Source organism: Lepidochelys kempii, chromosome 3 (genome assembly GCF_965140285.1).
Source record: "Lepidochelys kempii isolate rLepKem1 chromosome 3, rLepKem1.hap1, whole genome shotgun sequence".
In the NCBI taxonomy this organism is placed as follows: domain Eukaryota; kingdom Metazoa; phylum Chordata; order Testudines; family Cheloniidae; genus Lepidochelys; species Lepidochelys kempii.
This window is the reverse complement of record NC_136382.1, coordinates 163,655,780-163,667,937: the sequence shown is the minus strand read 5'-3', so window position 1 is coordinate 163,667,937 and position 12,158 is coordinate 163,655,780. Positions and strand designations below refer to the sequence as shown.

At 44.2% G+C, this 12,158-nt stretch overlaps 1 protein-coding gene across 1 annotated transcript in view; it reads left to right on the top strand.

Annotated features, from left to right (window-relative positions):
• Positions 1–333: 333 nt before the first annotated feature.
• Positions 334–12,158, top strand: part of TGFB2 (transforming growth factor beta 2) — a 74,290-nt gene continuing 62,465 nt past the window's right edge. Inside the window, exon 1 of the mRNA XM_073338869.2 lies at positions 334–1,911. Within this exon, the coding sequence (XP_073194970.1) occupies positions 1,569–1,911 (343 nt within the window). The 5' untranslated portion in view covers positions 334–1,568. The remainder of the gene's footprint in view (positions 1,912–12,158) is intronic.

Here is a 12,158-nt window from a genome sequence, read left to right as displayed (position 1 = left end):
GACTATTGAAACAATGGGCCAAATTTGCTGCCTAATCTAATAATGAACCATAATTATTTGCACATACTTTTCTAATAGAAATACCTCACAGAGCTCCACAAAAGGTGGGGCAGGCATGACAGTGACCCCTATCGCGGGTGCCAGTCAATTCCCTGCAACACAGTTGCAAGCCGCGGTGCGCTTTGGCTCCATGACGTTAATAACAGGCTCAAGAAACAGTAAACCCCAAGCAAGCCTGGCAAGAGTTGCTTTGGCTTTTCAGCTCGCGTCCCCCCTCCCCTTCTCTCCGACCCCGCGCGGTGCGGCACCTTGAAGCGTATGCACCGCTAATGCTGGCTGGCGGGGCCCCTGCCTGCTGCACAGAGGGACTAAGGAGCCGGGGTGAGGGAAACGCGAGAGGAATCCTCTTCCATGCAATCCCACCACGTCATTTTGTTGGGAGGCAAACACGTGGTGCAGGGAGACCTTATAAATCTCCCTCTCCCCGCAAGAGCGTGATGTTATCTGCTGGCAAAGTTTCCCTCTTCGCAAGGAAAGCAACGGGGCTCAGCGAGGGAGGGAGGCAGGAGGACACAGAGAGAGAGAGAGAGAGAGACTAACGGGGCTGCAGATAAAGTAAAGCAGGAGCTGCGCGGATCGGGCCGTGCGTGGCAAGCTCTGAAACCAAGCCAGGGGGGAGAGGTGCCCCCGAGGGAGAAAGGGGCAAAGCACCTTTTGAACGCCCGGGCTCGCGACCCACAGGAGGCTGCCGCTGCCGCCGCCGCCGCCGCCGCAGCAACAGCAGCGCCGGCTTGTTGACTGTGGCTTGGGTTGGCTTTCTTTGGAGGAAGAGGAGGGCGCCGGGGAAGCTGCACCGCAAGAGAGGGGGGGCTGGTCGGTGCATGCAGCCCGGGGTGCCGGCGGCAGGATCAGCGCCGCACGAAGGAGCGAAGAGCAGAGCAGAGCAGAGCCCCCCCCCGCACCCAGCCCCGGGGCGTCCCGGACTCTCCCCGCGCGCGCACACACACACACGTGGGCGCCCTCTCGCCTGCGGGGCGGCTCGCTCTGCTCGCAGCTGCTGCGTGTGTTGTTGCAGCTCCGCAGCGCGGGGCCAGCAGCTCAGCTCAGCTCAGCGCGCGCCGCCAGCCCGCCCCTGACATCGCCCCTCTCCCGTCCCGTCCCGTCCCGCGCGTGGCGCTGGAGGAGCCCAGAGCAGGAGCCCGGAGCTGAGCGCCCGGCTGCCACCCGCTCGCCCTCCGGCTTCAGGAGCGCTGCTCCCTGGCCAGCCCCGCCACACCGGCTCGCTAGGGAAACTCTCCTCTAGTGGCTCTCGCCGCGGTGGGGGCTGGTTAAAATCCACCCCCCCCCCCATGTTTGTTCAGTTTGGAGGCTGATGCAGAGGTAGCGACCTGCTTTCTTTGCAACTCGCCTGTGTAACCCGGGGGCGTTTTCCATTTGCACCCCCGTTGCCTTTTCCTGGCAACCCGGTTGCGTTTCCAACCGCAGCTGCTCCCCCTCCTTTGCACCCCTCCCCCCATCCCCTTCTTTTCCAAGTCACTCTTTTTGGGACGCTGGGTTTAAACCCGAAAATGCACCGCTATCTCCTGAGCGTGGTGCTCACCCTGGATCTGGCCACGGTGGCGCTCAGCCTGTCTACCTGCAGTACCCTAGACATGGATCAGTTTATGCGCAAGAGGATCGAGGCGATCCGAGGACAGATCCTGAGCAAGCTGAAGCTCACCAGCCCCCCTGAAGAGTACCCCGAGCCCGAGGAGGTGCCCCCGGAGGTCATCTCCATCTACAACAGCACCAGGGACCTGCTGCAGGAGAAAGCCAACCACAGAGCCGCCACTTGCGAAAGGGAGAGGAGCGATGAGGAGTATTATGCCAAAGAGGTTTACAAAATAGACATGCTGCCTTTTTACCCCGAAAGTAAGTCCTCTGTGTGTGTGTGATTTCACCCCCCGCCCCAGCCTTGGCAGTGCCCTGAAATACCTGCCCAATGTACCATAAGCCCCCTTATCTGTTCATTTCACTCATCTTCTTAGTTCGTTTTTCATACTTTTTTTGGGGGGAAGGGTGGGTCGGTTGCTTGCAGATCTGCTGTGTTTGATCTCCTCTCACCCTCTCCCTCAAACTCATCACACACGTCACTGTGTGTGCCCCTAGGACGTGGGCGTGCTGCACCCCCACACCCTTCCCTCTCTAAAACGACCCTCTTTCCACAGCTGTTCTTCCCCTCAATTTGCCTCAGTCTATCCCTGCGTTTTTCAAAAAAGGTGTTTAAAAAAAAGAATCCGAGGCTTCTTTCCCCATCCTTGCCAACTCCCCAATCCCCAGAACATCATTCTCAAGATCTCTTCTTAAATTGGTACCCTAAGAAAGGACAACTGCAGAGACCTCTCCCTTCTGTTTGCAGTTTAATAGCCACCCTTCCAATTCATGGTGCCTTTAATTTAGGTACAAAGAAGTTCTCCCTTCTGTTTAGTGCCAGGTTCCTGCAACCCCTCTCATTTTTCTGCCCTTTGCTGTTTTTTTGAATGACACTGATGATACACATCTCATTCTGAACAATAAAAGGGAAAAATGTTATGTGCTGGTATCTCATCAGATCCCACCTATAATGAATACAAATCATCATAACATGCCTCTTTCTTTTGGTAGCGGCGGCGGTGGGTGTGCAGAAAAGCATAAAAGTCCTTAAAAAAACCAAACTAGCTGCTCATGCCAAGGAAGGTTAAATACCAGAGAGAGAAAAACATAACTTCACCATCAGTGTATCCGAAACTCCAGTGCCTAATCTGTTCATTTCCCTCCCTCTTCCCCCACCCTCCACTTGATGCCCTATATATTTGCTGTCTGTTTTTGAAAAGTACATACCTCTTGCTTAAATAGATAATGTAGCCATCTTGGTAACTTTATCCTAGAGTTTCTAATTGCATTTTCTTTTATTTATTTTTAGTTTTAACAAGTTGTAGCTTTATAGCTTGCTGTGTCTTGCATGCGATAGTCCCATGATGCCAGCCAAAGTGTCCGCACCCCACTCTTTGCAGCTGCCTTTTTCTTCTTTTACTGTTAAATGACACCATCAGGTACAGGACATCCTCGCAGTCAAAGCCATTTTATTATTGTAATTACAATAACAGCTAGGATAAATATACTCCACCCTTGTTACCCTGGGGGAAGGAAGATTTTTTTATGTATATTGGAGCCAAGTGGGTATGCGCAAAAGCTTCAGTGTAATTTGTAGCAATAACATTGAGACCGAACGTAGAAATCATGGCAGTTTTCCTTCAAAACACACTCACACCCTCACTGCCATACCATCCTTGCTGGTATTTTGGTGAAAGTCAGAACTTTGTTTTGAGACCCAACACCTCATGCCCTGAGCCTGGTAGCAAGTATTTACTAACAAAGGCCATAGGAAGTAGTAGCAACTCCTTGATATACGGGTATGAACGTGTAATAGAGGGTTTTTGAAGGCAAGGTGCATTGATCCTGACCACAGATCTGCCCCCTTTTCCCCCCAAAGAAAATCACACAAAGAGTTACTATTATCAAATCCAGCCGTATACTTGTCAGAAAATTAAAATATCTGAAGTGTGTGACATCAAAGTTGACAAAAGAGGGTCTATTTTTAAAATATTGTCAAAAGTCGGAACAGTGCTAAAGTATTAGTAAGGGTTTTGGCAGCATAAAATAGACTTCAGGTATCTACCAACAGAGTGCATCAGAAGTTTGGGATCAGAAGGCCATTTAGCAACAGATCCAATACTACTGTGCAAGTGCCGTGGTTAACATCATAGTAAGTAGGTTAACTGTTTTTCCACTGCTCTCTAGTTATACTGGATTGAGCGAACCTTTCCAAAAAAGACAGAAAGGAAGGAATTGCTCCACCATATTTTAAACAAACAAATTGAAAGTGCAGCATTGGCTGCACTTTCTCCTAGACTTCACTGAATAATTGTCATAACTCTGCAGTTCCTGATCCCGCTGGGACAGTGATGAGGAAGGAGAAGGAGATCAATATGAATGCATTGAAGGTCAAAAGCTGCTGAGATGAAGGCATGGGAAAGATCAGTGGTTGAGTTTTTAACCACAAAGTTGTTAGCGTTCAGTAACTGACTACAGACCAAGTATTACAAATATGCTCTAATTATACTCATAGTCAGCTATATATCACTGCAGATTGCTGATAGGTCTTTGTGAGGCATTTTATACAGTTCAGACTAAATATTTTTAGCAATGAGGAGATGTAAAAGGAAAACTATAAGAGATATTGTATATACCCTAAGGCATATTTTGTCTTAAATATTATCCTTGGCCAACTGTACTATATAAATACCGTAAATATGAATAGAACTGGCAAGATGCCAATCTCCTGGGATGAATTTTAGTCAAGAAGGTATTTATGGGATATAAATAATACTGTGTCAACATTTAAAGAAGGGATCTGATTAGTTTTGAATTTATTCATATTAATCTTTTCACATGCTGTTAGTTTAAGGCTCAAAGTAAAGTTATGCTAAGGTTTACTGATAGTTTGCACTGAGGGAATAAGGGGGCATCTGGTGTCTGCTTGACAGTCCATTTGAGGTTAAAGACACTTGTAGTCAGAATATATGTGGAAATTCAGAGAGTCAAAGAATAATAGACCCATGTAGACAATAGATTCCAAAGCTTCTTGATATTATTTTTGTGCCACTAGTTTTGCAAACTCAAAAAGCAGCTGAGCTTTGGTTTCTGCAGCAATCCCTATGTATCTTGTTTTGGGTTAGGTAATAAAAGTCCAAACAGTCAGTAATTGAGTTGTTTTACAGAGATCTGTAAAAGGAGATTGAATGTGAAATCTAAAGACAGTAGATGATAGAACGCTTGAAAACTCTGTGCCTAGAAACCATTATCTTTCAAGTTCCAAAGTCCTGGTTTTATTAAAATGAGGTCATATTTAGGTATTTAACCTTCCTTGGCAGGAGCATTTTAGAAGATAATTTTGTCTCTGGGATAAAATTGCTGACTAGACAGGTTCTGATATTTAAATTGAATGTTTATTTCAATTTAGTGATGGCAAACATTGCACTGTTAATCTGCAGAAATGTAATATCAGTACAGTTACAGATTGCAAATAATAATAATCTGACATCTGGGACATTTATTATACATACATATAATTAATGAGACATGTGTTCAGGGATTTGGAAAGCTTATTTGTGGTAAACATATAAAGGCCCAATTCTGTATTCCTTATTCATCTAAAACTCCCATTACAGTCAGTAAAAACTGATGGGGATTGGGCCTTATGAGAGTAAGTGATCACTTTGAGTATTCTATCATCTTTGAAGGAGGTGGGACTAAAAATATCCAAAACCCTGAAAAATTATGATTTCTTTTCTTGATAGTTGTTTCACATTAACGTTATACTAATATTATACAAGTCCCCCTCCTCCCCCCATGAAGCCAAGCTCTTGTCTATACATGCATTTTATGGAAGTTATTGATATAACCTATCTTTGAATGAACTCTATTGCATGAATATTGCGTTACATAGACTGTCATTCTGCTGAGTATTTGACCAATGGGAAAAAAAAAAACCACCTATAAACTGGCTGGGTACAAGGCCATGCTTCTGTTTTATGAACAAGGAGTTGATTTACCAGTAATTATATGCATGTGGACTTCTTGTCTTCAGAATAATTGAGTTACTAGTACAGCGGTGTCTATGCTATATGCCTCCCCTTCACTGATTGCATCATTACCAAATGTTAACAGCTACTCATGTGCAGCTCATGTGTGTTTTGCATTTAGCAGAGCCCAGAACTTAATCTTTCAGGATTTTTTATTTTGTTAAAAATATGGAAGCATTCTCAAAAGGAGTATATTCTTTTAAACCTCCCCACTGTGTTGACCCAGTGGCCTAGCTGTGGTGCTCAGCACCTCCCTGGAGTTTGATTTCCTCATAGCCTCTTACTGCTCATAAGGAATTTGGAGCACTGGAGGAGGCTTCCAGTAGGGTAGAGGGAAGGTGGTGGGAATGATGCCATGTGGCTTAAACATGAGTATCATTCATGAGTCTTCCTCTGCTCTTTAGAGCCAAGAAGTTGCTGATGGATTTTAAAAGGGGCGCGATAATATTATGAACAATGGTATCATTTGTAATTCTACATACTGAGGGGGGTAGTCAAATGTCTTGCTTCTCTACATAAGATGATCACCACTGAAGTCAGGAAGGAATCAGTCCTCCCACATGTACCCTCATCATACAAATGGCAAAGTGCATTCTGGGTGTTTTTCACTTTCTTCTGAACCATCAGGTATTGGCCACAGCCAATAGTAGAGTACCAGATTTGGGAGCTCAGTAATCTGATCTGGCATGGTAAATTCTGTTACTGTGTGATTTGAGGAGAGGGAGACTAAGGGAAAGAAATATGCAAGGAATACCTTAGGCTCTTGGAGGGGTTCAGAAGACCATCCAGAACAAAAAAACACAAAACCCTAGGACCAAAATCCTGAAGCCCTGTCTCAGTGCCTACTCAAACAAAACTCCCATTGATATCTGTCTTAAATAGATACATCATCTTGGAATCTAGTCACATTTTTTAAAATGTAGATTGTCTGGTACTCCACCCAGTCCCTACTCCTCTGCCAGTTTGGGGTTTTACAGTCACAGGTGACCATTTTTAGATGTTTTTCTGTCTTCTGCTTCTGTGTGAAAGACCCACATAAATAAAGGAGGAAACTGACTGACTAAAGTGCAAATCCTGTAAGTTTCAGAGTAACAGCCGTGTTAGTCTGTATTCGCAAAAAGAAAAGGAGTACTTGTGGCACCTTGGAGACTAACCAATTTATTTGAGCATGAGCTTTCGTGAGCTACAGCTCACTTCATCGGATGCATACCGTGGAAACTGCAGCAGACTTTATATATACACAGAGAATATGAAACAATACCTCCTCCCACCCCACTGTCCTGCTGGTAATAGCTTATCTAAAGTGATCATCAGGTGGGCCATTTCCAGCACAAATCCAGGTTTTCTCACCCTCCACCCCCCCACACAAATTCACTCTCCTGCTGGTGATAGCCCATCCAAAATGACAACTCTTTACACAATGTGCATGATAATCAAGTTGGGCTATTTCCTGCACAAATCCAGGTTTTCTCACATCCCTCCCACCCCCATACACACACAAACTCACTCTCCTGCTGGTAATAGCTCATCCAAACTGACCACTCTCCAAGTTTAAATCCAAGTTAATGTCACTTTGGATGGGCTATCACCAGCAGGAGAGTGAATTTGTGTGGGGGGGTGGAGGGTGAGAAAACCTGGATTTGTGCTGGAAATGGCCCACCTGATGATCACTTTAGATAAGCTATTACCAGCAGGACAGTGGGGTGGGAGGAGGTATTGTTTCATATTCTCTGTGTGTATATAAAGTCTGCTGCAGTTTCCACGGTATGCATCCGATGAAGTGAGCTGTAGCTCACGAAAGCTCATGCTCAAATAAATTGGTTAGTCTCTAAGGTGCCACAAGTACTCCTTTTTCTTTTTGCGAATCCTGTAAGTGACTATATAGATGGAACCCTATACCCACATGAAGTCCCTTTGGCTTCAGCCTGTTATAGGATCAAGGTGCAAATGGCTACAGAGGGAAGAAAGCAGAACTGACTATCTCAAAGTGCTGTCAAACACACAATGTAAATAAACTGAAAAAAACTAAGACAAACTATTTGCTTTCACTAACCCTTGTCAGTCCTAGTAATTTTAGGTATCACTTGTAAGGACAATAGGTAAAATATTTTCATAGGTTGATGTTATCGCGTTAAATTTGGGACTCTTGCATGTATAAGAACTGAGCAAAAGCTAAACAAGGACACTAGGATTTGTTCTTCAGTGAGGTCCCTATTCAGCAAGAAACAAGTGTGCAGCTTTAAGGATGTGAATAGTTCCATTAACAATTAAAGCTTAAGTAGCTTGCTGAACTGGGACCTGATTTTATAGGACATTAGCAGAGGTATGAACAGAATTTTGGAGCCATGCAGCTAAAATCCCTCACAGCGCTTAGAAAACGTATTGCTAAACATCAGGACCAGTAGCAGAGGCAAGACGAGAAAAGTCTTTTTCAGGAAAAAAAAAAAAAAAAAAGTTCTCTGTTCATTATCTTTGTTATTCTGAAGAGTCTCTTCCAGTTGGCCAGCTTGCTTTCTTTGTTATGCAAGTGTCTCTATGCTAGAAATGCTTCCACATTACAGATTAAGAGGAAACTCCCAGTGCATCTTGACAAAACAAGTCATTAGTGAAGATGCACAAATGTTTCCATTCCCATTGTGAAACCATATGCTATACATTTAAATGGGCAGCTTTTAGCCTGGGAATTATATGTTCTCCAGGTATTATTTTAATTTAATAATATGTTATGGATGCTGAACAGATTTGTTTAGACTAAAAAGTTTGCTTCTGTCATTTTGGATAGAGTATGTTTGCATCCTGCCTACAACCGCAAACTGTTGTTTGTTTCTTTTTAAATCTATGATATCCACAAGTAGGTACCTAACAGCAACATTACTATCAACTGGTTTCCTGGAATGGTCTGGCTACAGCAGCTACATTTCCTCTTGAAACAACTCCTTCAAAACTGTCTACACCGTCCTTGCTGTTCTATAATAACTGTGAGGGAAAACCCAGAAGTACAAAAATACAGCTGAATGGTACAGAAGGGAGTAAAGGAGAGGGGGAAAGGGTTCAAAGGCCACAACTCTGCACAAGGGGGTGGAGAGCACATTCAACTCCAGGCATCATATCCCCCCTCCTCCCAATGTAAGCTGCAGGCTCTGTGTGAATGAATGAGTGAATGATGATGCCCTCTAGTGGCTGACAGAGAGGAGAAGGGACTGTGCTATTACTAATTACTACAGGAGTTCTCCTTTAGCTCATATGACAGTGTGCTGGGCTTTTGGATCTGAATGACTAGGTGTATACCTCTGGGTAATTGTTGAGTTTTTTTTGTTACATACAACAGGAGCTCTGCAAGTTGGTTCTGAGCTGGGAAGCACCTTCTCTTTGCAGTACGATGGCCTCCAAACCCAGTGGAGTTCCAAGTGGAAATCTGCTTGTGCTTTCTCACTGCTTGTTGAAGTACAGTATTGACTTCCCTCAGGGGAAGAAGCCTGTGGCTGTTGCATGAGCCATATAATATACCTTAGGGGAAGGGTCTGGCAAGCAGTGCAGATGGACTCTGTCATACCCCGAGGCCCAGGGAGTATGGCACCTGGATTTCCCTGTGAATTCCCAGGCAGTGTGAAGTTTGCACCCTGAATACCATCCTATGGATACTATCCCATGTTCCCACCCTAGGGAAGAAAGCTCAGTAGCAACCCTGTGAGTTTGAACTGGTGGGATTTTCAGAACATCTTTTCCCATCATACACCTTTTCCTGCAAGAGGGGAAGGTATGACCCTAGAAACAGAAATTTCCTATAACTGTGGTTTCATGATGCACAGTGAGGTGCATTGAAACTATTCTGGATTTTCACTACAGACCTCATCTTACTCCCTCTGAAGTCAATGGAAGTTTTGCCACCAGGCTGAGCTCTTTGGGGCAGGGTCTGTCTCTTTGCTCTGTGTTTGTAGAGAACTTAGCACAATGGGTCCTGGTCCATGACGGCCTCCCAGTCAGTACTGCAATACAAATAAATAACAATAATAGTTTTAATCTGGACAAGATTGCACCACATATCCAAGTTCCCTATGACCCCAAAGTCATTGAAATCAATAGGAATCTTTCCATTGACTTCAGTGAGCTTTGCATCAGGCCCAACATGTTATATTTTCCTTGTATTATAAAAACTATTACTCATTTATTTATAAATTCATTTGCTTTCCTTGCATGGAGAAGATATTGCTTTTCAGACAAAAATATAGGGCAGGCTGAGTGAAAATATTCACTAGTGCATTATATTTCAGCAAACACTGTAGCAAACAAAACAAAACGGGGGAAAAAAAACAGGGGAAAAAAAAAGAGAGAGAAAGAAAATGTTATGACTTTGACCTTGGCTCTGTTTGTTTGGCTCCTTCCCACCATATCTAACCCACACTATTCTGACAAATACTGCATCTGTCTTGACAGGCTAGTTCACAAATAACCATTCATTCATAACTCAGGGCTGTTGTAAGAATCCCTGTTTGTTGCTTAATCTGATGACTGTGAATTCGAACATTGGCTTTGAAAAAAGGACCCTGCAAAATGACCACAAGTCCAGTCTGACTTTGCAAAAACTAAGAGGGAGGTCTTGCTTGAAAGAGGATACTACACTTTTTAAAAATATATATAAATATATTTAAGAGCATTAAAACAGCTGTTGTTGCCAAAGCCCAAATTGGAATGTTCTGGGAAAGATAATTTAATTTTAAACTGCTGGACTCATTTCAGTGATGGTAATTTCAACACTTCCTGGGGAAGGTCTATCAGTGATTATTATGTGCACACCGAGTGCAGCAGTTGATCTGTCATTCTTTCCATTTCAATTTTTCACTTGTATAAATTCATTATTTTTCCTCATTTGGCCAGTGTTTGTGTTTTCACTGGCTTCGTCTCATTCAAACCCCGTCTTGAATTTTAAAAGGCAAGCTAAGCGCTGCTGAAGTTTCCTTTTCTTATTTGTTTTTGTTTACGTTGGGCCTTTGCAATTCAGTAGCTAGCTCAACTAAAGCAGAGTGTTGGTCAAATCATAGAGATGACTAAGGAATCAAAATGTGGGGGGTTTTCCTTTAAAAAAAATTGGGAGTGAACTTTGTGCTCATGAAGTTGAAAAACTGATAGCCCTGTGTCTTGTTGTTTGTTTGTACAGCTCCTGGCACAGTGGGCCCAATCCTGCCATATGAGTGTTAAACAATAATAATGAGCCCAACATTCAGTAAGCAGATGCTGTTTTAAGCTCTCCAGTCTGCACATGTCTGCTAATGCAGGTCAGGTTTGAGATGCAATAGCCCTTGTTATTTCAAAGCTTGGCTGCTCCTGAGCAGACGCTGCCCAATGTGCTGTACGGATTGGTGTTTTTGTGCTCTGGAAAAACAGGCACTAAGGACTAGCTGAAATTGTCAAGAGTTCTAATAGGAAGAGTAATACGTAGCAATTTTATAGCAGTTTAAGTCTTCAAAGTGCCATGTAAATATTAAGGCGCAAGTTCCCCCTCTTTAGGTACAGAGGAGTTGAAATACTGGCCAGAAGTGGCTGGCAAGCCTGGAATGGTGAGAGAGGAATCTAAGTCACCGCAGGAAATTAGCGAATATAGGAACTTGCTTGTCCGTTTTCAAACCCTACTTGCCCATAAGAATGGGGCAGACCAACAAAGCTGAGAAACACTCCTGTGAGCATAGTGAACATAGCACCAGCTTTTCCTCTTGGATCTTAATTGCAGACTTCCCCATTTATGAGCTTCTTCATACTGGAGTCAACTCCAGCTAACCCTGCGCAACCTCATATTTAATGAAAATATAGACAGTGAAATCTTTAGCAACTTCATTCCCACATCTGAAGGGGGCAATTTGCACCCCTTGACCACATGCCGGCTGGAGCAGCTTCAACAGGAGGCATTCACCCTTGAGGAAAGAAAGGCAGCTACATTACTGCCATCCTTTATCGGGATGGGCACTTTTAAATAGGGGCTGCGTAGGAGCTCTGCTAGTGGCTGTTGCCTAGGAGATGTGTGGGATCAGTGCATGTCCTGGGTGCTCTGGTCCCACCCGCTTACCGGCTGATCCTGCCCAGTTTGTGAGCTGCTGTTCTGGCTCCAGACTCCTAGCAGAGTAGGGGTATAGGTGGCTTGCACCATTGTTTCCCTTCCCTGAGCTCAAGTTCTTTGTGATGTGCCCTTCAGATACAGAGTAGCCGCATCTCAGCATTGAGATATGCAGAGAGATGCTTGCACATTTTCTTTGTCCTTCCTGTTGAATATTGATGTAATATAGAGTGACAGAATATTGCACCAAACAGCATGAAGAGCACTAGGCATGTCAGCCTGGGAATAAGTGCCACCTTTCTTGAAGAAATCCACTGATCTGGTGGTGTTACCAACCAAGAGGCTTGTATTCAGGATCTACGTTTTGGGCAGCTGGATATCTAAACTCGCAGTTAGATGTCTTTACAATGGGCTTGTACTAAAACCCTGTGTCCAAGCTCTCTCAAAAG